Below are 27217 nucleotides of genomic sequence, written 5' to 3'. Positions count from 1 at the left end.
AAAGATCCTAAGAATCTGAACTGAGCTTGTCTTTGAGAGGGAGCATCAAAAACACTTCAAAAATGACAGAAAATATTCTGAAGCGAGAATAAATACATTGGACAACTACCTACTACTCTTGGCTAAAAAACAAGTAGGTAACTCATCAAGCCACCCGAACCAACTAATAAGAAGGATGACAACTCAACAGCGATTGCCAGAGCCCAGGTAGCTCAGCGTCATGGACATTATGGATGATAACATAATCCAAGACAACAACGAAGATGCCGTTGCATTCTACGCTGACCTCGTGTCAGCCCACCAACGTGGCTAAACATGCTAACAACCCTCTAACTAATCAACAAATCCAACTAATGACAACCAGGAAGGAACACCCCGAGGAACACCCCGTGGAAAACCAAGTCAACCGAATTTTTTTTTAGAACACCACATATTTAAATTTAATCTTAAGCCAATATATAAAGTTAGGCCCCCTATGTGCCAAAAAAAGGAAGTTATTGTAATCGATCCGATTGGTGCAATTGATAATTTTGACATTTCTCGGTGTTCCAATGTCATTAGAATCGTTATGAAATATTTGTAGAGAGATGTCAGTTTATGCAACGAATTGTCAAAAATTAAAGATCAATCAATTTGATCAAGATCAAAGACTTCATCTAAAAATTATTGTTCTTAATATTTACTTAAATTTTGAAAAATATCCAAATGTCAAAGTTTTCCGTATAAAAATAAGAATTTACACAAAATACTGTCAAAATTTGCAAAAACAGATGCTCTGTTCAAATGACGTTAGCAGCAAATTTTGTTGTTAACGAAAAATAATTTGTTTAGAAAAATCGTTAAAAGTTGTTAGACAAAATTGATAAAAAGAGTCTGGGATGCGAACCACACTGATAACTTTTCATCCCGTTTGTCGATTTGTCTTGCCTAAAATTTTGAAGGTTTTCATGTTGGGTTCAAAAAGTAGCATTTATTAAATTTTTACAAATTGGGTGAATGAAATTAATTTGAGAGATATCAAGAACCGAATATCAATTTTTACCAAATTATTTTTTTAATACTTTTTGTAGATTTTATTTTCTTATAAAAAAACCGGACTGTTGGATTTTAATTTAAAAAACTACTGAATATCGAAAACAATATTTTCTGTGAAATAAAAAGAGTTTGAAGACAATATTTTATAAATGTTTTGTTTATGTTTTTATTTTTTGTAGAAAAGCTGTCAATTCAATTTTTTTCAAATTGTTTCCCAATATTGAAAACAATATTACTTGTAAAATAAAATTAGCTGGACCAACTTTACCAACTTTTATTAATTTTTTTGTTGTTTTTTTTATTTTTTGTCAAAAAACTGTCAATTCGATTTTTCTCAAAATTTTTCGAAATGTTGAAAACAATATTTCTTATAAAATAAAATAAGTTTGAAGCCTAATTTTCAAGGTTTTGAAAAGATATTTGAATCGATATTCAATTTTTACCAACTTTGAGTAATGTTTTTTTAGATTTTTATTTTTTATAAAAAAAAGCTGTCAATTCGATTTTTCTCAAAATTTAATCAGATGTCAAAAACATTATTCTTTGTTGCACAAAATTGTTTTGAAGATGAAATCATATTTAAGTCGTAAAATTTTCGAGGTCACATATTTTTTTTTTAGTTTTTTTGATTTATAAAAAAAAACCGTTAATATACTTCTTTGATATCACGTTACAATATATTATATACAATTTAATTCAAGTCTCTAGTATGTTTGGTTCGTAAGATATTAAGGGTTAACCAAAATTTTCACCTTTTTTTCACCCACGCAATTTTCTTGAGAGCCCTTTCTGCATCTTTCTGCCTTTTTATCTGTATAGCAAAATTTGTTTGAAGTCGATATCTCTTCTGGTTCTTGAGCTATGGACAACGAAAAAAACGTCGCGAACGTACGTACACACGCACGCACAGAAATCTTTCTAAAAATCTTTTATTTCAACTCTAGGGACTTTGAAACGTCAAGAAATGTCAAAATTTTCAATTTGACAAATCGGATCCATTACAATAACTTCCTATGTAAAGTTAAAAATTGGTTTTCGATTAAAAATGTCGAAAACAAAAACAATTATTAAAATCGAACTTATGTCATCACATGTAAAATATTGTTGCTTACTTTTTGTTAATTTTTTAGAAAATTTAACTGACAACTTTTTTACGAAACACGTAATTCAAGCATTATGAGAACAATGAACAAGAACAAATTGACTTTGACGTTTTGATCCTACACAAAATATTGTAGTTTATATTTTGTTAGACTTTTATAAAAATCGACTGACGGGCACGGATGGAAAGTTTTCAGTGTGGCTGGCATCCAAGTCTCCCTTTTTTAAATGAATGAGAAAAGAATAAATTCAAATTGTATCACCTTAAAATTAGCCACCTTAAAAGAGTCTAACTGATCACCACTTTTGCCAAACAAACAAGATATTTCAAAAATCTTGAAGCTTTATCGACCACAGTTTGAACTGACAGCTGTCAATTTTTTTCTGTATTAACTGTTAACAGTCAATTCAGTAAATGGAAGCAAATTCAAATTCTTTCGGGACACCCATTCTAGGAATAATGTACATACTTCCTATTGCATATTTTGATTGAGCCTCCGCACTTTTATCCCCCGATTGCACCAATCGGTTTCTTATCTGACCATAATTTTGTCAAACAAATATGTCATTACCTATTTATGCTAATTTCACCATCTGAACGGTCTTACCTTAAGGTGACGGTAGGTCTGCATAAAAGAGAACGAACGGGGAACAAAACAATTCACCCGCAACAAAGTTGAAGCTGCTGTTATTTTTTTAATTTTGCTATAACGCACACGACATCAAAAAAGAAAAACCGATACCGATATCAAATCGAACAGTAACAGCAAAAAAAAAACAATAAGCGACTGATCAACAAAAGAAAAGGGGAAGTAAATTTCAAACACAAAACAACAACAATAACTCACAATCATAATCATAACAATCTAAATAAGAAGAGGGTGGATGGTTTCGAACGGACAAATAGTTAAAAGCAAAAGAGTAATAATAAAAAAAAAATCCAACTGCAGGCTTACATGAAAAAGAAACAAGAGAAAAGGAAATCCAAAGCCAATTGCATGCATTTTTGTCCTTCTTCTTCTTGCTTTGTGTGTTAAAAATGCTGCACATCTGCCAATTTTGTTCAGCTCTCCCTCTCTTTCCTTTGCTTGGTTTATGATAGAGAGGTGAGTATGAAGAAATATCACACATTTCAATTAACTCCAACACCAAAAATACGAACAACCAACAACGGTAGAAAAATAAAACAAAGAAGAAGAAGAGGAATTATGTGTGCAGAGCAAATTGCAGCCTGCATTCTGCAGCTTGCTTCCTCGTATTTACAAGAAGTTGAAATATATCGACTTTCAAAATTGAACGAATAGACGAAAGAAGAAAAATGATAAAAATTGGCTTTTCTCCCTCTTTCCTATCATAATTCTGTCATCTGCAGTGGGCGTCTGTCTCTGTCACTTGGTTTCAATTTCAATTCTTCTTTCAAACTCATTCAATCAACAGACTTTGCAGCCGTTCTTGCGCCACCACCACCACCGCTACCGCAACAGTACACTGCCAGCAAAAATACAACGAACAGACTTTCGTACTCGAGAGCGAGACTTGACTTGGACTTCTGTTAGGTTTAGAAATCAGTTGCTTTTCGTCAGTCATTTAAGTTGGTTGTGTCTCTAGATATACTTACCTACCAATCGTTCGGAATTCATTGTTTTTATTTCATATTGTGAAACACGATCGTGATAAAATTTATTTCACAAACAAAATTAAATTTAAGTGAACTTGTGTTTCGAAAAAGATACCAATTAGAAACGACTCAAGTGAAGTTTTTTTTTTTGAAAAGTGAAACTGAATTTTGAATAAAAGAAAAAAATAAATATTTTGTATCCAAGTGACAAACTTAAATAGTTACAAAATGGTTCGAAGTCTTGCACAGTGGACCAAAACTCTTAGTTTTCCCTCACGTCTCTCGCCAAATCGCAATTCGAAAGATTGCAGCGGCACAAATTTAAACCAGGTGAGCCCGGTGCCACCGCCAACACCCCCAAGGAATAATAAACTCACAAATTCAACATCGTCATCATCATCATCTCCCTCACCACCGCCAACAAATCATCATAATAAACCAATTACGGAATTAACACAAATTGTAAGTACCTAAGTCTACTTACTTATAATTTATTTATAAATCATATTGGTACTCGAAATCGTACTCTCCCAACCGTGATAGGTACAAAGTTGTTGTTTTTTGAAATTGCCAGAAAAGTGTAGACGGTGCTTAAACTGGTGAACTATTCATTTTAAATGATGACCTACAAGAGTAATTAGTTTCGCTGTCAAGTTTGAAAAGTCATGGTCATGTCAAAAAAAAAAAACGATTAAAAAATCTGTGAACTGTGACTTACTTTGAACTGTCAGAACTCTTCAGACATAGAATTGCAATTTAACACATTTGTTTTCATTGTCAAAGAATATGGAGCACTTACTTACCAGTTTTGCATGATGCTAGAAGAAGAATTCTATACACACTTTTTTCGATGTTTTATAGTTCGAAGAAGAATTGAAGATGTTATTCTATGTTTATGAAAAAAAACAATCTCTTTCTTTTGGTCTATAAGAAGAAAATATTGTTAACTTTCATTCATGAGTCAGATGCCGTTGTGCGAGATAAACCGTTAAAGAAGAAGCAATACACCGAAAATCAAGTTTAAAGCATTTACTATGTTACAAAGACAGAACTAGGTAAAAACATAGACAAGATACAAATTTCTTCTCACTTTTTCTTTTTTTCTATTTTCATATGATTTCTATCTGAATTTATAATGAATGAATAAATGAATAACTTCTTAATATTGCGAAAATTAGCAAAACATTTGAATTTTTATAGTAAAGTTAATAGAAAGGTTTTTAAATGTAAATATAAATGAAAAAATAAACGAAGTCTGGAATTATTGAGCTTGAATTATGATTTTTGGGAATAAAATTAAAAAAAAAATAAACAAAGGAATTATAGAAAAAAATAATAAAGTGATTTTTATTATTAATAATCATTGATTAGAAAACTACTTAATTATCTATACATATTTTGATTCAAATCAAAGAAGGTGTGTTTTTGTATACCTCTTTTATTTTAATTTGTATATTCTTTCTAAGAAGTTTGAACCTAGATTTCTAACAAATCAAACTATAATCGTCTTGCTATAAAAACATTTGACATTAAATATGACAGACAATAAATCGGATTCGAGTTCGAAAAAATCGTATAGAAAATCGATATAGAATAAAATAAATCAATTTCTGTTCGAAATAAAGTTACATTTCCTGTAAATTTATGTCCATTCCTATCTCATTTTTAAGGAATGTATGAATGAACTACAAAGTTATCATTTTTTATGGATTTGAAAGGAAAAGGTATATCTAATTTTATCATACCTTATCTAAATAAAAAGCTTTACAAAAAGAATTCGAATGAACTTTGATTAAATTCCACATATTGGCATGCAGTTCAAATATTTATATCCTCCATAATTTATCGATCAATTTCATTAGCTTAAATTATTTATATAAATATTTGTCAAAGACAGATAAGTGACATGGAAATTATTTGGAATGGGGAGCTCGTTTGACCTAAATTATTATTAAAAAGAAAATATGCGAGGGGAGATAATAGACTTCTTATCATGAAAATTCAAAAATAACTTTTAGGGTGTCGTAGCAAAACTTAGTTTTATTGTATTTAAAGAATTTGACGTTTAATTTATCGTTGGGTACGTTCAACCGCATTTTAGTACTGAATATATGTATAGATAAATTGTCAAACGATGGAAATTAAAACTGAATGTCAAGTTTCAATGAATGTTCCACAAATTGGATGCGTTCCTTTTATTACGACTTTAAAGTGTTAGAGAACAGCTGATCCAAAACAGCTGGTTTTCAACAATTAAATCCAAAACCAACGAAGAATTTGTGGTATATGTGGGCTTAGTTCAAAAATGCACAAGCCATACCGATAAAAATCATGCAATGCGTTTATGAACAGAAAAAATACTGCAAGAATGTAGCAGATATACAATATAAAAACCCAGTTCATAAATGTCATCAAATTAGGCGCCTATAAAAAAGTATGACAGAAATAATTAAGTTTTTTCTTTGAGTTACGCGGGTTTTGGTTTTTTAGTATCTTAACAAAATTCATTCAAAATGTCCAATAAAAATGTTTTATTAGGACTTATTTTAAATGCTTTTAAAGGAACAAATTCATTCATTCAATCATTTCTATGAAGTATAAATATTATATTTCAACTTATTAATAACAAATCATTTTATTTTTTGCCAAAAATTCAATTATTTTTCGTACTCATCTTGTTCTGACATTTTTCTGCAGAACGGCAACAGAACTAAAATGATTGCAGTTTTGATCGCATTTCAGCTGTCAGACAGTTTTTTTGAACAGAGTTACAGTAATGCAGTGTACTTACATTTATAAACGCAAATCTTGCATTACTGCTGCATTTTTACATTAATGAACTTACCCGTGGTTATCTGACAGATTAGCTTATTCTACAATATTGAGATAGTCTGATTGATTTAAATTGTTTATAATTTTGTGGTAAAACAATTCAGTAAATTATTGTAATTATTTGAAACCTGTACATCTAAATTTTAGTTTGCCTTTTGTGAACAGCTGAAAGATGATTTCATTTTTTGACAGTTACCTCAATTTAGCTATCCAACTCGTCCGTCACCTATCCAGTCCTTTAAAATTTAAAAGTGATCATCATCAAAGTGTCACCAAAACTCATATAACTCTTTATGACAGCTAGCCAATTGGAAGGTCTAAAATTTCAGTATTTACTTTTCCATTTTAGAACCCATAACACTCTAATTTTCAATTTCACAATCATGATCATGAACTTTGACTTGAAAACATTTTTCTTAACGAGTAAACTAAGAAAAAATATGGCTAATGAAAATGAAATTTTAAAAGCTGACAGATGATTTTAACAAGCTTGATTTTGACATTTTATCTAAAATATTACTTGAAGCCTAGAGCTTCATGTCATCCAGTCCATAATTTGTTCAGAACTAGATATAATTTTGACACCCAAATGGCTGGCATAAACTTCCCCTTCAAAAACGTTGTTACTGTCAATTTTGACAGTTGACACTTGGAAGAACTGACACAACGATGTGGAGAATTGAAAAATACAAGAAAATTTGAGTTTATTTTGTATACATTAAAATGACTAATGTCAGTTCACCAAACTGACAATTTTGACGTTTTAAGAGAAAAATAGACATGAGTTTAAAGTTCATATTGAAATTAAGATTTTGACAGAACGTCTTGAAACTTCTCATTGAAATTATGAGCGTTACGGATTTAAAGTTTCAAGTTCCTTACACTCCCTAAACATCATCCCTTCCTCAAAATGAACTCTTCCAATCTTCTTGAAAGTCTTATCTTATGATTCCCACAAATTTATTAGTTTTATCTTCAGAAGCACTCTGAAGTACTTCTTATTTATTTACCAAACAAGAAAAAAAATATAAATATTTTTAGACTTTTTTATACCTAATCCCTTCGCATTGGAATGGAATTCCCAATTCTAATTTCAAAATAAATAAATTTGTACGATGTAATCTATATATATTTTGTTATCGCTTGAAAAAAAAAATAAATATCGAAACTAAATAAATAACACTCGAATTCAAAAATACCACAGATAAATAAATTATTCTTAAAGAAAAAGAAGAAGGCAAGAAAATGCTATCTCTAGGTACACAACTTGCTATAAACATTTATGCATTTCAGATTGGGGTGAATAAAGAATCGCCCACTTATAAAATTTCAAAAAAAATGTATTTGACGTTTTCTTCTTCTTGATTATAATCATAGTCAAATAAATGTTTTTTTTTCTGTTGAGGAGAAAAAGAGAAGGAATAAAAAATGTGCATTTAATCGGGTCTGATCGATAAATAATCACACAACTCAAGAGGGGGCCCCTTAAAAGGCCTTTTGAAAGATTACTAGTTTTACTTTTTTTTGTAAATTTTGGTCACTTACAAAATTTTGGATTTCCATTTTTAAATTGGAATTTATTTCCAAATGAGCAAACAAAGAAAATAAGACAAAAATGTTAATGAAAGATCCATAAGATTAAAATTAACCGTTTTGACAGAAAGAGACAGATTTCATGAAATTGCAAAACGTCAAATGGATTTTAATATGGCGTCTAGTCTTATGCCCTGCTGCCACTTAGCAGTCACACTTGTTGATTCAAATTAACACAACAACAGAAAAAAAACAGCAAAAATTAATTATTCAAGTTGATCCCAATCAGCAATTATTTTATATTACCAATGAGCTGTGAGCTTTGAGAATTCATTTCGTTATTATTTAACATAAATCAATTCAAAGTAAGCCATTAATTACTAGAAAAACAAAACAAACTTAATTTTAAATGTAGAAAAAAAAAGTTAAGAGATTTAAAAACAAAAACAAAAGAAAATCATGTTAAGAGAACTTCAGGTAAAATTTTTAAGAATGATATTTATTATTTTTGTCTTTTTGATTTAAGAACCGGATTATGATATAGAAGAAAATTTTCAGTTTTATTTAACTCGCTTTCCCATGACCTTTGTGGGATTATCTTAATTTAATAATCTGAATATTTTGTCTGGAGTTTATGATTGTGTCTTTGCTAATCGCGTGGATAGCTACGAGTAAGCAGGCAGGCTGGTAGGCACTATGAATAATTCAATATGAAAATATAATATGTTAAATAGTTTAACCTACCACAAAATAAATACTCTACAATACTAAATAACTAAACTAAAGTGATTTATTCCATAAAAAAAGGGTTTTTTGTTTAAGAAATCTGGAACTTAAATTATGGAGGTATACGAATAGCCCTTATGTTAATTAAGATGTGAATATTTTAATTCGAAGGAAATTAGGAGTGGCTTTCGTTTCCTGATCAAAAACAAATGATTACCTTCGCAGATGTATTAAAGAATATCATTTTTCATTTCAACTCTCAATTTGAATTGCCTTTGCTACTTACGCAGATTGTCTTCAGTTTTTCTCCACAAAGTACAAATTCAGGTGCAAATTTGTGAAATTTGACATTAAAATTCAAGTTACCAAACAGGCACACAAAAGTGTCAACTTCAAATTTTGACAGATTGCATAATCTAAGAGCATATAAAAAAGACCTTCATTATTTATCTCTCCAACTTCAAAGTTTGTGTAGAAATTAAAAATGCTTTTCACTATCATCCCGCTAAGCTTAAATCTTTTTTATTTCTGTTTGCTCAACTGACTAATCGACATACTCTAAACACACCCTTAAGCGTAAAACAAAAATATCATGTTTTCTCTTTCTAAACATAATTGGGGCTGTTTGTTGGGAGTAGACTAATTTGACGTTTAGCAATTTTTGGCCTATAAGTGTATCACGTTAGTCGAATTTCCTTTTTTTAGTTCTGACTTCTCCACAGTGTTTCAGGAGTACTAAGGAAAACATTATTTATTTATCTGTTTAACTTCAACAGAGATAAATGGCTGAATCACAAACACGCTTTAGCTTCGGCTTCATCTGACGTTTACGAGTTCAGGCATAGGAATTCAATTCACGTTTCGTTTGACAAACGTAAGACAAAGAGCGTAATGTGACTCCAGACGGAAGCTCTAGTTCAATTATCTAAACATTAGGTTTGTCTGACAGCTGAACAGCTGTAAAAAAATGTCAGCAAATAAAATATTAGCTCTTTGGAGGGATGAAATAATAGAAATGTCATTCAAAGCAACCTCGAAGCAGGCCCACTGTAACGCAGACGAAGCCGAAGTTGAAGCGTGTTTGTGATTTAGCCATAAAATTGTAGAAAAATTCTATGCTCAACTTTTTGTTGAATGGAGATATTTGTAGGGATAAAGTTTCGCTTTTCTCGATCTTCATTTTAAGCCCACTTTTTTATTTTTGATGGCTGAATGGAGCCATTGAAATACTAAATTGAAACGGACCCTAAAGTTATTCGCTTTCCAAAAACAAATGGCGCTGACGTCTGAAGTTTTTCAATTTTGTATTTCTTTTCTAAAATTGACATCTCGTCAGTGTTTCAAGACCTTACACTCTCTCTTAAAACTCGATAATTAATATCAAGCTCTATCCCTCATTTTATTGTTAGGGACATACGATTGTGAGGTCTTCTATGAAAGATTTCCCTCACGTCATCAAACAAAAATTACAGAGTGCACTTATTTCCATCGTATACTTACCCTAGTTCCCATGGAAATATAGAATACAATTAAAAACTTTCAAATTGAAAAACCTACTTAACTAAACACTCTTATTAGATCGATCGTTTAAACCTTCCAAGAACTTACACACGCACATTTCAAGCCATTCCATTCCATCACGCATATAAAATTGAACTCATGGTTAGCATTATCACTTAACATGTTCATGTCAAAAATAAAAAGTCTTTACACTTTACTTAGTTAAATAAAGTTACCTACCAAAACTCCCTTCTTCAGAATAATTAGCATTTAAGTTCGAAATGACAGCAAAACAAAAAAATCCAACAAAAGAAACTATTTCAATTTCAAGCAGCTCAAAAAAAAAATAAGCTAAACCCCAAATCATCTTTATCCTCATTCATTCATTGTTATTTGTTATTTCTTCATCTTTATCGTGTGAAATTTGAATTTGAATTTTTGTTCTTTTTTTTTGTTCCTTTTTGCCAAAATCAAATAAAGAACACAAAGAATTTAATAAATCCCAATAAATTCCCACACCAATTTTTATAGGGAACATCTTTCATTTCTGCAAATCCTTATCCGTTTCTTTTTGTGTTTGTTTGAAGATTATTTCCATAAACAAAAAAGTATTGGCCTAATACCGGTACCTATTGGTTTTCCATTGGAATTTCTTTATTCCAAGGGGAAATTCTACCTGAGACCTATTCAAATATGTGACATTCTTTTACTGTTGTTTGAGAAGTGTCAGACAATTCGTTTTGTGTAAATATTTAATCAGGTGGGTGGAACATAAAGTAGCCCAAATTTAAAACCAAAACTCAGCTTGAAATTATCTATTACTCATCAGTCGAAAAATCCTATGTATCTTTTATTTGATTGAAAATGATGAAATACACAATCGAACAGCTGATGTTTTCTTTATTGAAAAGATACTCTCATGGAAAATAATAAAGCCTAAAGATCTTCACATAACGTAGGGTACACTCTTTCTTCAGTCTTTCTTCAGAGCTATACGCGACCTGTTTTGGCCATATTTAGTTCAGCAGCTGATTACAGGTATTTGTCTCTTTTGTACATAAGTTGTTGCTGTTGTTGTTGTTGTATCTTTACCTCATTTGCACGCTGCGAACGCTATGAATACACAGTCAGTCAAAGAGCAAGGTGAGGCAAGGCTGTTTGGGTTTTGTATTTCTTTTTGGTCTTCATCATCGTCGTTGTCGTCGATTATTATGATTCTGAACTCGTTCGGTCTTTAGTTTGCACAGCACAGAAAAGGAGATATTTTGAACAACAACAAAAAAAAGATACAAAGATACAAATAATAAAAAACCGGCATCTGCTTCTGCTGCAAGCCAGCACGTAAAGCAGTTATATCTAGTATAACCCTCCATATCCATAGTTGAAAAGTTGACTATATGAATGTACTTTACTTTTTGGCCTGAGAAACTCTTTACCCAGATTGCCATAGCACAGGTACTCTCGACACTCTTATTCGTATCTATAGCTAAGCTAAGCTAGAAACGTCTATAGATACGCAGCTATAGACCCAAAGTATCTTTCGCGCAAGTGACTAAGGGGTAAAAGATACACAGCTCGTAGAGGTTATATATACTTTTCGTTATTTGTATCTTTTATTAAGCTGGATTGTGGGAATTTATACGATTCATTTTGAACTTGCTTGAGCTGGATAGTGAGTATTGCTTAGCTTAGCTTGACTTGAAGTTGAAGCTGGCTGATGTTGGCTTTTAGCATTTCTGTTCATGTCTGAACATGAATACACTTTAGCCGGCCATAGAGCCCGTACAGCCCGTGATGATGGAAGAATTAACTGTGCAGGTGAAGCCTCGCATTGCGCTGCGCTTGCTTTGGACTCAGACAAATTTTTATTGATACAGGTACGAGTACGATTACGAGTGGCAATACAGCTGCTGCTAGTGCTGGGGCTTGAAAAAACCTGACAACAAAACGACGACGAGCTGGAATGAAAAATTTGCGGATTTATTTTACCTGGTCATACTTTTGTGCTCTGTGGATGATGGTTATGGGAGAATTTCTTAAGAATAAGCAAAATATAAGCAGACGTAATTGAAGAAGTCGTATAATTCATGTTATGTATGGATGCAATAGATATTTGATATTATTTTTGTAAATATATAAATTTTATGTGTAAGTGATATATACTGTACAAATGTATCTATATCTCCTTTTTTTAATTTAATTTATAATTGAAAGAGGGCGCACCTAGATTTTTGGAGCAGGTTTTTATGTGTGATTTCTGTTTCAGTTAAGCGATTTTTAGTAGCATAGATATGAAGATATGGATAGTTAGATAGAGATGTCTTCAAAGTATTGCACTCAGAGTCTGTATAGAGCATATGAATGTGACATGTTGCAATGTGAATATCGTGCGAAGAAACATTTGAAGATATCTCGATTCGAGTTGTGAAGTATTTCGTGTTCTGTTACAAAATATATGGAGTGCCACAGGTGACAGTTGTTAGGCCTGAATTGTTTAAATTGTGTTTTTTGGATTGTATTTGCGTTGAAAAATTAAAGATTGCAGAGGAGCAGAGAAGAGATTCGGATAGAGGATTAGAAGATCATTTAAGAAAAATTTTGAAGGCTTTTTATGAGAGATATTAAGGAAAAAGAAGAAACTGGAAATTGGGTTTTTTTGGGAAGTTATTTGATACGATTTCATTTTGAAAAAGAATTTTTAAGAGAATTTCCCAAATCTGTAAGAAATAGAAAATGAGACAACGAGGAGAGAGCAGCAATAAATGTTTGACTTGAAACTCTCAATAGTTTCTCAAAGTCATGGTTTAACATGTGCAAATAAAAAGGAGGAAAAATACTTTACAAAATTCCAAGTTTTGTCTGGTTTGTCAACAAAAAGCTACTTTTGAGAGAGATTGTATTATTCACTTCAAGTCTTAAGGCTGTGTTTACACTAAACTCTTATGGGATAATTTATTTTGACACATTGTAAACTCATTGCTTGTAAATCTATAAATGTCTTCTTAATTATTTATAATTATCAAGTGAGAAAAACATACAATTATGAGACTTCAAATTAAATAACCCAAAAAAAAAGCCAAATGTGAACACCTCCTACGCCCAATTTTGACATTTCTTCAAAGCTTAGGGCTTAACGTTTATAAATTAAGAGAAATTATTTATTCAAGTTAAGTAGAGACAAGTCCTAGTTTTTTAAGTCAATCCGACAGTAATAAATACAATAAAAGTAACAATTCAGAGTGGATTAACATAACACAACGATTTGCGAACATTTTGAAAAAGTACAAAAAACTTTTGGGGGAGAGCAAGTGAAGTAAAGTGAATTAGCCTAATTTATAGATAAATGTTCTACATTTTCGAATATTTGCAACTCATTATTTCAATTTTGAAACTACTCAAGATGTCACTTAAAAAAAAAGATTAACTGGCACCCTATTTGGAACCCTTGTTTAATTTCCGTGCCACGTATACACAGAATTTTGTTGATTGTATTCGTATTCCAATTCTTTTTTAAAACGAAAAATGGAAAATGTTTCAACTACTATTTCATTAATCTAAAAAAGAGACCCAACATATAAAACATGGCGCCCAACGTGGAATACTTTTGCTTATTTATCCGAACTTCTTATTGTATCATTAAAAATATATCACGACATATGTTTGCAGCTTAGAATCAAGTGAATAATTTTAAAATACTGATGATAATGTAAAAATTAGTTCAAATGTGACAGATGACAGTTGCTACAGTTTTTCTGTCAAATACATTTTTTTTCAATACATCATCATTTCAAATCAATTAACAACATTGCATAATTTGTTCCTCCCTTAAATTCACACAAAGTATTTCTATGAATTTTTAAAGAAAGAAAAAATGAATAGAAACAAATTCTCATATAAACCACACATGACAGATATATGACAGATGACATTCTATAGCTTCAAATAATCCCATGGCATGTTATACGCAACCATACCAACCACAACAGAGCCATATATACATTTTTTCTAGAACATAAAATTTATAATCTCATGGTGCAAGTTTACAAGATGTGTAAACACATATTTTTTTAATATCGAAACGAAGGTATAGCTATTTCTAGATCAAAGTCCACACATCTGTGAATGCACTTTCCTTTTATCGAGTATATAAGCTAAACTAAAGCATCCTTCCGGAAATTGTCATCAACAAGTTTTATGTAGGAAAAACAAAAACAAAGAAGGGATAAACCTCTTTTGATATAAAATTTTCTTAAAAGGAAAAACTTGATCCGAAAACATGTTCATGTTGTTCACATTTTCGTTTTAGTTTTTTTTTGTCAGTCTTTTATTTCAACAGGATGCTGGCCATATTCCCACGCAGCAAGACACACCATGTGTTTGGCTTCCGCCATCAGTTTTCTTACATTATGGTCCCTCTTCTTCATCTTTCTTATATGGATCAATTTAATGAAGAAATAAAAATATGAATTCTTCTGTTTTTTCGTTTTGTTGCTTTGGTTTTGGCAACATTAAATTAAGCCTTTGGCATATTGGCATGGAATTTCCTTGCATCCATTTTATGACTAATTTGATCAGTAGTTCTTTCTTGGGGGAAGAATGAGGCTTTCATAAAATGTGTGTATACTAGAGGCCCATCCTGTTGACCCTTGGGCAATTTTGCACTTAAAAATCTATCTCGTTTATGTAAGTTTTGCAATCTCTTTGCAGAAGTGTTGCATCAACAATCCGTAATGTTGCTTCGCTTTTTCCTTTCTGTATATATGGATTATTTAGTACTGTGCTGTGTGCCTAATCGATGGATCGTGACCAGTTTTTCTTGATAATGACGTGGTGGTGTATTATATTGGGATTCAGCTTCAGCATCAACTTCGGCATCCTTGGAAGGTGATCTGGTTTGAAAGACCGCGGATCTTGTACTTGCAGAAAACTGTGGAATGTGGGATGGATATTTCCTCATCTTTTTCTTTTCATTGCTTTTTTTTCTTGCTTCGCTATTTCGTTAGATTTTCTTCGTTGTTCGGTTTGAAAATCAGTACGTGTCCATTTCATACGAATAAAGGTAGAAAACCACTCCTAACTCTGATGGTCTTTGGTGTTTACGTAATAACTCCCGTCGTCGTCGCTTGTTTGATCATCGTAGTCTTTGACTTTGTCGTTTTCTTAGTTTCTACGTCGGTCGTCGTAAGATTTCATTTTGTTGTATTATTTTTTCTTGTAATGCTTCCTCCAATGTGTTATGCTTAAACCACCAGGTTTAGGTTAAAAGACGAGACATTAAAAACGTCCACACATGGTTATTTGATCGTTTTGTATTCCATGCGCATTGCACTGTGCAACGGCCTGTGCTGGAGTGATGGCATGGCGACGAACGAACTGTTGTTGTTAATGTTTCTGTTTCCGTCAAACAATAACTAACTAAACGGAATGCGCCAACAAAATAAAAATATAAGAGAATGTACGTATGTGGTTAAAAGATAGATTACTTTGTCTATCTATATTCATTCCAATCGAAAGGGGTTTGGTTTATTATTGTATTTCTGTCAACATTCCTGTAAAGAAGCAAGTCCTGGTTTTTCAAGTGGTTTTCAAGTGGATCGTGAGGTCTTCACTCAAAGAATATGCCGCAGTTAGACTTTAAAGTCAAAAATCAGGGTGGATTTACATGACATAACACTACGTAAACATAAAAGAAAAAGGATCACAAAAACATCAAAAAGCAATTGAAATGATCTCGAAACATTTCGATTTTCGAGGAGAATAAATTAAGTCAAGTGTTTATTGCCTTATATTGATGAATTTACATATATTTTCAAACGTTAGCAGCCAATTATTTTAATTTTGAACATTGTTTTTTAAGTTAAAACAAAAGAAAACGTTAACTGGCGCCCGACGTGGAACCGTGAAACTATAAGTTAATGTTCTGTACACGTAGATGGGCTGTGTTTTTTTCAAGTTCACTTCTTCAAAACAAAAAACAACAATGCTGCTGATTTATTTCGAGAAAGTCATTGACACAAAATAAAAAATGGCGCCCAACATAGAGCAATTTTACTCATTCATCCTAAGGTCTTATAGCTTCATAACTGTTCCACTTAAAAGTTGTGAAGCAGAAAATCCACTACAACTGGTACCCAAATTGGTGAAAAACGTTAAAATTAATATAATTTAAGATGGACCAGATATTTGGCGCCCAATGTGAAGCTTTCCTTTTTAGTTTTTTGTTTGCTATATTAGTTTTATGTGCAGCAATAATTTACCCAGACTTGATATGTAGATTGGCAAAATGTATGAGACACATGAGAAAAATCTTTCATGATTCTTCAAAATGGCGCCCAATGTGAGACTTTTTCTATTTTTTTCTCTATTTCTACTTCAAATTGAATTTTTTTTAACAAAAAGAAATGTTAGAAGCATTCAATTGCCATAAGATAATTAAAACCAAATGTGAAAAGCCAAAAGATTTCACTAAATTTCCTATCAGATAAAAAAAAGTTAAAAATTAAAGTGCGTTAATTAATATATTCCGCTATAAAATCCATTTTTTCCGTTTTCTCATCTTTTTGTTTTCTCTTGCATCTTTTTTCCATCCGTTTTCTAATCTGTCCATCAAGTCACCATATTCAGTAAATTGCATTCCAATCTGCCACCTAACTGTTCAAAACTTATCATTTCTCATGACATGCTTCCGGTGCGTTTGTTGTCTAGCCACATATGTATCCATATACAACAACACAAATCGATTCACCCAACAATCCGATCAATTAAGATTCAATCCAAGAAATTTTGATAAACCACTATGATACTCGCTCCAATGATGTGTTCACATTGGACATGGATTTTATTGGACATGGACACATTCCTTGTGTTTTGTTTTTGTTTTTTTTTTCTATCTTTTGTTGCAATTGTTGCATTGACACATTACTGATGTGTGTCACGTTCAAATTGTCATGACTTTTAATTACATAGAAACTGTATATACGAGTAGAACAAAAAAGGGAAAAAAAGAACAGAGCTATGATATTAGACACATCATCATAGTTACAATGAAAAGAGCTTGATATTTTTTATAAATGGTATGATACTCCCGTGGGTGCAATGGCTTCTTCTTCGTTTATGTTTTTGCTGATCTGAAGCTTTTCTATCGCACTATAAAACCCACATTCAGTTGGTTTTTATGTTTATTGTTTTTGTTTAGCGCAAAGGACTGAATTTATTGCTTCCACAAATTGGTGGCAACTCAAACATAACACGTAATCATTAATGGAAAAGAACACTGAAAAATGTGTGTCTCTATGTATCATTATGAGAAATAAAACCTCATCTCTCATTTTCCGTACTAAGGAGGTCTTTGAGGAAAAGATTTCTAATGTTTGTTTTGTTTTGTTTTGTTTTTATTTTTATAAAGTCACATCTTTTTACATGAGAATCTTGACACTTTCACTTTCTCAATTTTTACAATTCTACTTTTTATATAACTAATGTTGTTTTTCCAACCTCAAAATCGTTTAATAATATTTCTAAACTACCATTGATAAACTCTAAACCTCAAAAAATATTAACTATTCACCTCTTTCTATATGTTTTAAACATATTCGCAGTCCCACATTGGGCGCCATTTAAGGAAAAAAATAATATTCCACCATTATTGATGACGGATTTTGCTTCTTAAACCCTGTATACAAAGATCATTATTGTTTCAGCTTTCAATTTTCCCAATTTTCTAAATACACATTGTTGTTTTTTGGCCTTAAGAAAACAAAATAATATTCTTGAACTTCTATCGATAAATTTAAAACCTTAAAACTGTAGCTATTCAACTTTTACTTCATGATTTAAACCTATTCACAGTCCAACGTTGGGCGCCATTTAAAGAAAAAATGCGACCCTTATTGAGGGCGTTTTTTGCTTCAAAAAAAAAACAAAGTACATTTAAATCATTATTTTTTTCATCATACATAACAAACTCATTAAAGAAATTTATTTATTACTTTCAATTTTCCCAATTATACATTTTCTAACTACATATTGCTCTTTTGTCAACCTCAAGAAAATAAAATAATAATATTCTTAAGCTACTATCGATAAATGAAAGACCTTCAAATTATAAGTATTCAACTTTTACTTCATACTTTAACCTATTCGAAGTCCCTCGTTGGGCGCCACTTAAGAAAAAAAATGCAATTCTACCCTTCTTGATGAACTTTTTAACTTTTACTTCATGTTTTAAGCCTATTCACAGTCCCACGTTGGGCGCCATTTAAGGAAAAAATGCAATTCTACTCTCCTTGATGAACTTTTTAACTTTTACTTCATGTTTTAAGCCTATTCACAGTCCCACGTTGGGCGCCATTTAAGGACAAAATGCGGTCGAATCGCACTATTCAACTTTTACTTCATGTTTTAAGCCTTTTCACAGTCCCACGTTGGGCGCCCTTTAAGGAAAAAATGCAATTCTACCCTACTCGATGAACTTTTCTGATTCTTAAAAACTGTTAAACTACTTTTTGCTATCACATAATTTTTGCATAAGCAAAACAAAAACAAACTCATTAAACACTTTCATTATTTTTTCTCAAATCTTAAACTCGCAAATGGTAATTCATGGGACAAAACTGACTGCTTGCTCTTTCTCAAAGTGTTTTCTATTCATTCATTTTAATTTTCTGCACAAAACAATAGTACATAATTATTCTTCACATCACATCAAACATATTATTGTGGACCCATAGTCACTGATGATTTATTTCTTACCCTGAACTAACTTAACCTAACTACCAAAGCCAAGCCAAGCCATCCAATAATAAAATCTGACTCCAGCAAAGCATGTGTTAATTAAATGTGCCTTCACTATTTTTCTTTTCTTTTGTGTGTAACTTTGAGGCGGCCGGCAATGATGGCGGTATTTAGCATCACCACACACTGTGAGTTACAGTTGACTTGTCTTTTTTTTCATTGCCTTTTCAAAAGTCAAGAATATTTTTGCCACCGTTAGATGACGTAGTGTGGGAACAGAATCGCAAAATTTCGAAATATCTTTCTTTTGACAACAAGAAAGACATCACAACCGGATTTTTGATGTGCGAATGCTTTAACTAATGATCAAAGCATTTCCTGAATTAATTTACTAATGAATTCAATTAGCATTATATTTATTTTGATGCGGTTAGAAGTTTTATTTTAATTTTAATAATGAAGCAAAAAAGGAAAGAGATAAATTAAATTTAAAATATAATGAAAGTGTCATTTGGGTGGGTCTACACTTTTGTCTGTCAAAATTTAATCGAAAAGGTCATAAACCTCCAAAAAACACATTTGTCGTTATTCTTTCTGTGCTTTGAATTTATAATCAATAAACATCCTCCTAACATACACCTCACTGGCTAATGGCTTTATGCATTTGAACAAATAAAACAAAAGGAAAGGACCAATGCACAGATGTAGACATACCCTCAAAAAAAATGGAAACCCGTCACTTAATCACAATCAGCTTTTTTTAAAGAAAAATAAACCAAATTAATAAACCAACGTCGAAGGCAAGTCATTCGCCTTCCGCATTGCTTCCCTTTCGATAAAGTTTAATCTAACATTTTTGTATTTATTTTTGCTGTCTTTTGTTCTTTTGTATTTTAATCTCATATGAAAAGGGTATGCGCGCCATGCCCCATCATAAAGTGATGATAGGAGGAACATTTCCTCCACATGCCGAGTGTGTCGATGGAGATGTTCCTTCTAGTTTTTGTGTAATTTTTGTTTTTAATTTTATTAGAAAACATTTTTTCTTGTTTGAATCTTTTTGTGGTGTGCTGTGAATCGCATCAGTTGCAGGTTGAAGCAATTTTGTGTGATATCGCATACATCTTGTGGTATGCGTCTAGAATTTCATTCTGCTTACTTGCTGCTCATGGACCAATGCCGAGAAAAGTTAAATGGCCTCATAAAACTAAGTTTTATGATTTGTTGGAAAAAACATATAATTCTGTTTTTTTTTCTCTTCTCCCTAGGGTAAGACATAAATTTGAATGTACCTTCTTATGAATGAGATAATTAAATGAAAAACAAACAAAACATCTGCAAGCAATTAAAAAATGTTTTGTAAGATTATTTACTTGAGATATAAGTCCTAAGTCATAGGCACATATCACGTCAAAAGCCACATTCTCATTTAATTTAACTATAATAAAATATAAAATGCTTTTAAACAAAGTACAAGGTCAGCCTTAATGTGTCAAAAGATTTTACTGTCATTTTTTATGAATGAAATTAAACAGAATTACAAACTGTCCCAACAACACAGTTTCAGTTTGACTCTTTAAATGTCAAGTTGATGTCAAATGAAAACATGTAGGATGAAAGAGTGCGATATAATAAAGTATGTAATAATAACATCAAAATATCATTAAATACTCTCTCGAACTTATATGACTTTTAAAATTTTAAGTGGTTCTGTTTGTTTTATGCGTAGCTATTTGGTGACAAATAAATAAGATCGATTTTATCTAGAAATATTTACACAGAAGCGTAAAATGTGTTTCTTTAATAAATAGCTTCTTAGATCTTGTTGATATTCTGAAATAAAGATCTTATCGAAAATGGATATTTTTGGTTTTATGCGTTTATATAGCTTCTAAGGTGTATTGCGTAGGTAGTCAAACTATCGATCTATAGATAAGAAGTAACTTATTGGTTTTTATGGCAATGACTCCGTTTGTAACTTTGATTTCTTTAAATGTCAAATTCTACTGAAAAAAAAGAATATCTCTGAGATTGCTGAAAGGTAAATATTCTTTAAATGAACAAAAGTCAGCAACGCAGTTGACAGTGCACAAGAAATGACAAAGATAATAGAATTTAGTGTTAAATTTGACAACTGTCAAGTAAACCAAAAGTTTTGTTCGTAACTTCGAGTTCTATTAATGTCAAATACTGAAAAGAGAGATATCTGAGAGTTAAATATTCTTAACTTGAACAAAAGTTATCATTGCAGTCACAGTGTACAAGAAATAATAAAGATAATTGAATTTAGTGTTAAATTTGACAACTGTCAAATAAACACTGTTCTTAACTTTGAGCTCTATTTATGTCAAATACTGAAAAGAGAGATATCTGAGAGGTAAATATTTTTAAATTGAACAAAAGTCAGAAATGCAGTTCAAAATGTACAAGAAATAACAAAGATAGAGGAATTTAGTGTTAAATTTGACAACTGTCAAGGAAACTAATAACTTTGTTCGTAACTCCGAGTTCTATTAAGGTCAAATACTGAAAAGAGAGAGAGAGCTAAGAGTTAATTATTCTTAACTTGAACAAAAGTTATCATTGCGTACAAAAATTAACAAAGATTATAAAAGTTGTATATTAAGTTTGACAGCTGTCAGATACTAATAATTGAAATAAAGAGAACACCTATGACATCACTGAGAGGTCAATATTCTTGAATTAAACAAAAGTTATCAACGCTGTTCACAACTAACACAAATTAGCAAAGGTATAAAAAGTCTTGTATTAAATTTGACAGCTGTCAAATTCTAGTAGTTGAAATAAAGAGGTTACCTATATTATCACTGAGTACAAATTCAAATCATCATCTCTGCTAACAGCGTACAAGAAATAACAAAGACATAAAGAATTTTCCTCAATTTTGTGTTAAAATTTATCTGTCAAATAAAGTGATAGCTCTGTTCGTAACTTCGATTTTTATAAACGTCACTTTTACTAAAGAAAATGTAAGAGTTAAATATATATGTAAATAACAAAAATACAAATCCCTAAAATCGGGTTGAATTTGACAGCTGTCAACTACAAGTGTTTGAAATAAAGTGAAGTTAAGAGCCTTGTTTGAAATGTATTTAGTTTGACTTTTAAGTTACTTAACCGTTGATTTTGTTTTTGAAAAAATTATAACGGTAAATTACAATTGACATTTGTGAATTGGCAGTAAGTTTTTGCAAGATAATTCTTCGCTTTAAACAAATTTTGCACCACTTTGTATTTCTTAGATCACCATGAACTCTTTAATTAATTCCATTTAACAAAAAATTTAGTGAACAAAAGGTCTGTTCCTTTCCATAAATAATTGTGATTTTCTGTGAATTTTCTTTTATTTATAAACTTGTCAAAAATTGGATAAAATATCACGGACAATCTCGGAAATTCATTATAATACTTTTGAACAACTAATTTTATGCATTTTGTGAATGTAAACAAACCTTAAATATCAAATCATGACAGATGAACCAAAATCTCAGTAATTTTTTTTTTATGACATTTGTTGTTGACGTTTGCACAACTAAGTAAATTCTTTTGCCGCATTATGAAGACACTCCAGAATTAGTTCCTATTCTTTCAATAAAATGAAGGAGTTGCTTATAGAACACCAATGGAAATCACTGATTTTGGATGACATTTCGACTTATGTCACATCTTTCGCGCATATTTATGTATTCGCAGCTGCACGTGCCATTACAATAAGACGCAAAAAGTTTTTATCTTATGCAAACAAATTGGATTTGCTGTATTTATATAATTTTGCCTGTCATAAATGTAACCCCACTTTTGACATTTAAGCATTTTCATATCTTGATTCTCCCCATCTAACTTCCTGTAACATGAATACATCCATTTACTTACCCAATACATCATTTTTCTTTTTACTTTTTCTTATCAAAACTGATTGTCAATACTGATAAACCATAAGTAAATTATAAAATTTGATTTAAATCCAACTCTTTAACATATGTGCAAAGGAAATTACATTTATTTCAATTCAAGTTAGCTTGAACTCGATTTATACGCGATCATTCATTCATAAAAATAAAAATCGCACAAAGGTTTGTTGGCTCCTGTGGATTTTCAAGCGCGCGTTCCAGAAATGTTTAATCAACTATAAAGAAAGAAAGAGGGAGAAAGGGAAAGATAGAGAGAGAGTTAACACCGGAAGTGATTGTCAGAAAAAAGACCGACTCAAACTCAATTCAATGAATTCAAAGACCGTGATGGTTAATTTATCTTCTTTTTATGGTTTCTTTTTTTTGACAAATTGAGAGAAGCTACAAAACCACATCAGAAAATAACTAAGAAAAAGAAAAGATAATCAAAGGAGACAAATATATAATCTGGAGTGTACCAAACCAACTATCAGAGTGTTCTTCCGTTGCGATGTCGGTCGGTCGGTCGGGCAGTTCGGTTGTCGCACCACGATACCAGACACAAACAAGTTCCGCAGAAGGAAAATGAGATGAAGAGAAAATAAAAATAAAAAGAAATAATGTTAAACCAGATAAAATGATAATCAAAAAGAAAGGAAACTCAAACTAGCTAACTAACGACCCAAACCAAACCGACCCAAACAACGATTTTTAAAAGGCAAATAAATGTAATCTGCACTTAATAGAGCGTTTACACCATCCATTTGCATCCACATTAGAAAAATAAAAAAACATCCAATGCTGGACGCTGATCACCGCCGCCAGCCGCCATTCACCACTATCAGTTGACAGTGGCGGTGGCGGTGTTGGCGGCAATGCAACGGAAGAACCATTGCACCAAGACTTCTTTTGAGTTTGAATTAATGCGTGCTCTGGATGTAGGAATCGAAGCGCGACCGGATGTGTGCCATTGCACTCCACAAATCGCAAATCGGAAAAGTGAACACTGAACACACCATGCACGCAGTTGGGTCTTTTCTTTTGTTTAACTATGCGAGTAACTTAAGCAATAGTCTGGGGCTCTGGCTCTGCCTTAGGCTTTGGGTCTGGTCAGTTTTAGAAGAGCCCTTTTAAAACTCGGCTGATGCACTGCTGCACCACAAAGCAAACAAATAATACATGTAATTCTTTCTGGGTTGTTGGTTCGCATTGCGAGTCGCTGACTTAGAAGAGCGCACTCTTTGCCACCGCAGTGCAACGCAGTCCCCATCAAAAGGCAGAGGCACTGGCTCTAGGGTCGAGTTACACTTTTATTTATTTACTCGTGTCTTCTTCTTTTGCATTATTAATTAAAAAGCGACTGTTGTTGAGTTATAAACTCCACAATAAGCTAAATGGAATTTTCTTTTCTTTTATTTTTCTGTTCGCTTTTTCTTTATTCTTTTTTGTCGGCAGAGGCAGAGGTTAGAGATTAATGAGATACATTCTTATGGCATTTAGATTTTTTGACGTGCGGACTTTTATTTGACTGTGCTCTTCTTTGCACTTCTTCTGGAGCACCACTTTTTGACTCTGGGAAATTTAAAAACAAAATTCTATACTTACTTGGAATTAAATTTTAATTATTATGACAGTGGAAATGGAATTATAAAGGTGTCGGTAACTTTGTCGCTTTATAAAGTCTATACCTACGCTGAGGTAGGAAAAAGAGGTAGGTTAGGTATGTTATCGTTTGGGGTTAAGCTGAGGTTTGCAATATTATTTTTTTTTTCCCTTTTCAAAAATGCTTTATATTCCCTTTGTGTGTGAGAATTTGGCGAATTACCAACAACTTAAAAAAAAACTTAATTTACAAAATGAGAATTGGGGCAAAGGGAATGAGCTTAATGAGCGAATTTTTAATTTATGATGTGAATTCTTGTTCAACATAAACAAGACTTTTAAGTCGTGAAATAAATGTTTGCAAAGAACTGTCACATTTTTGAATTATATATGTTTGAATCTTTTAATTTACTTTTAATTGTTAAACTTTAAAATCTGTTATAAATAAAGATTTAAGTAAAATCCCAAACAGGAAAGTCGTCTTTTTATTTGCAAAGTGGTCTTATTTAATTTTAATGTCCTTCAATTTTGACGTTAAAAAATTAACATTTTTTAACTGGCGCTCAACGTGAGTACGTAACATTTTCAATATAAATAATGTATTGATAGCTTAGTGTTACAAAAAGTTTCTAATTTCAATCACGTTGCGCCTTTTTAAATTGCAGAAGAAAACAAAACAAAAACTGGCGCCCAATGTGAGATTCTTTAAATTTTATTTCTAAAGGATTCATTTGTGGTTTAGTTCCAATAAATGCTGTTTTCAGGTATTAATGTGTGGAACTAAAAAAAACCTGAAAGTGGCGCCCAACAGAAATCTCTTTTCTCATGACTGATAAGATTTTTGTTGTTTAGTACAATTTAAGACTTTTAGCCTCAGAATTAAAGTCTAGCTGACGTTTTTTTAGTTATGGTGGTCATTAATTTAGTTAATCCATACAAACTGAAACTGGCGCCCAACGTAAGTTTCTATTTTTGTCATGACAAATAATTTTCTTGTAGATTTTTATTTTTTAGTACAATTTAAGACTTTTAGCCTTAGCATTGAAGTCTAGGAGACGTTCTTTTCAATTACGGTTGTCATTAATTTAGTTAATCCATACAAACTGAGACTGGCGCCCAACGTGAGTTTATATTTTTGTCATGACAAATAATTTTCTTGTAGATTTTTATTTTTTAGTACAATTTAAAACTTTTAGCCTCAAAAATAAAGTCTAGCTTATGTTTTTTTTAGTTACGGTGGTCATTAAATTAGTTAATACATAAAAACTGAAACTGGCGCCCAACGTGAGTTTCTTTTTTTATTTGTAGTTTTGACTACAAAGAGGATATTTTTCTTGGTATTAAGGTGTAATAAAACATTAAATCTTTATCCACAATAAGCGGTAACCCAAGGGAAAAATACTCAAAGTGGCGCCCAATGTGAGCCTCTATTATATTTTTTTAAATGATTTGTTTGTCGCTAAGCAAGCATGGGGATTACATTTTAAGATATTAAAGGCTGTAGCAGAGTATATTACACATACAAAAAAAAACAATATGTTAACCTCACTCATCGCCGCCGTTTTCTTGTATATTCTTCCTGCTTCTGTTTGAGTCATGTTGAGCTGCTATTTTTATTAAATTGCCGCATATCTAATAAGAACTTGAGTCACTCATACTATGCATATAAAAGTATCAATTTCAAATTGAATATAGAATTAACTAAAAGTATCCGTTAAGCTGCCACCACCATTGTACCGTGACAAAAATTATATCTGACTCATCGTTACATTCAGATCCGGATTGGTAATTTAGGTCGCGCTTATTTATTTAAACAAAAAAACCAGTCCAACACTTTAAACTATACTTGCATCAAGTGGTGATAATCGCTACTATATACATATGTACGTATATAAAATGCATTTTGCAGCCATCTGTTGTCGATAAGACAATGAGACGATGTTGCTTTTAATAATATAAATTTTATTTTATCAACATTGTTGTTGTTGTCAGCGTCGTCGTTAGCATAAATTGAAGATAAGAAATAAAATCCACGATAAAAGAACCAGCTTAAGAGTGTCCTAATCAAATAGTAGATACAATATACATAAACTACCTACCCCTTGAAACTTAAATTCTTATCTCTCTGGTCTATGCGAATTCGATTACAACAAGTTCCCGCAGTGAAATGTTTTTGTTCCTAAATAGATAAGTTGAGTATTTTTGTTTGAAATTCCTATAATCGAATGAATTCGCATTCCTCTCTTCATCAGTCAGACTTTAACATTCAAGAGGTGTAAATAGCAACTTCCACAATAATAATTAAATTATTTGACAGTTGAATTTTGTCTTTTAAACTAATCACGACTTTTTCATTTATTTTAATTTTAGATCTATCCGGGACCAGATGCTGAAAAAGCCATAATGGGTTCTCTAGTATTTTGTATTCACCACAAACAAGGTTGCAAGTGGTCGGATGAACTAAGGAAACTAAAGGTGAGTTTACATTCAATAATTTCATTCCTAAAAATGACATTTCACAGGTCAACTCACTTGACTATTTCTGAAGTCAAAAAATATTCTTTGATTTAAACGCATACGAAAAAATCTGTCAAAAGTTGTTTTGTTTTAAATTTGACACTTATTG

General features: G+C 31.6%; 1 protein-coding gene across 3 annotated transcripts in view; it reads left to right on the top strand.

Annotated features, from left to right (window-relative positions):
- LOC129951246 (TNF receptor-associated factor 4) overlaps positions 1 to 27217 on the top strand; it is a 69618-nt gene that overhangs the window by 40213 nt on the left and 2188 nt on the right. Inside the window, exons 1-2 of one of the 3 annotated variants that reach the window (XM_056063326.1) lie at positions 3700 to 4216; positions 26962 to 27066. In XM_056063326.1, the coding sequence (XP_055919301.1) occupies positions 3983 to 4216; positions 26962 to 27066 (339 nt within the window). In that variant the 5' untranslated portion in view covers positions 3700 to 3982. Of the gene's footprint in view, positions 1 to 3699; positions 4217 to 26801; positions 26865 to 26961; positions 27067 to 27217 lie in introns of those variants that run through there. The other 2 variants (XM_056063328.1, XM_056063327.1) reach the window with 2 other exon arrangements.

The sequence above is a fragment of the Eupeodes corollae genome, chromosome 3 (genome assembly GCF_945859685.1).
Source record: "Eupeodes corollae chromosome 3, idEupCoro1.1, whole genome shotgun sequence".
NCBI classification, from domain to species: Eukaryota; Metazoa; Arthropoda; class Insecta; order Diptera; family Syrphidae; genus Eupeodes; species Eupeodes corollae.
The sequence above is the reverse complement of the archived record's forward strand: the minus strand, read 5'-3'. Positions and strand labels throughout refer to the sequence as shown.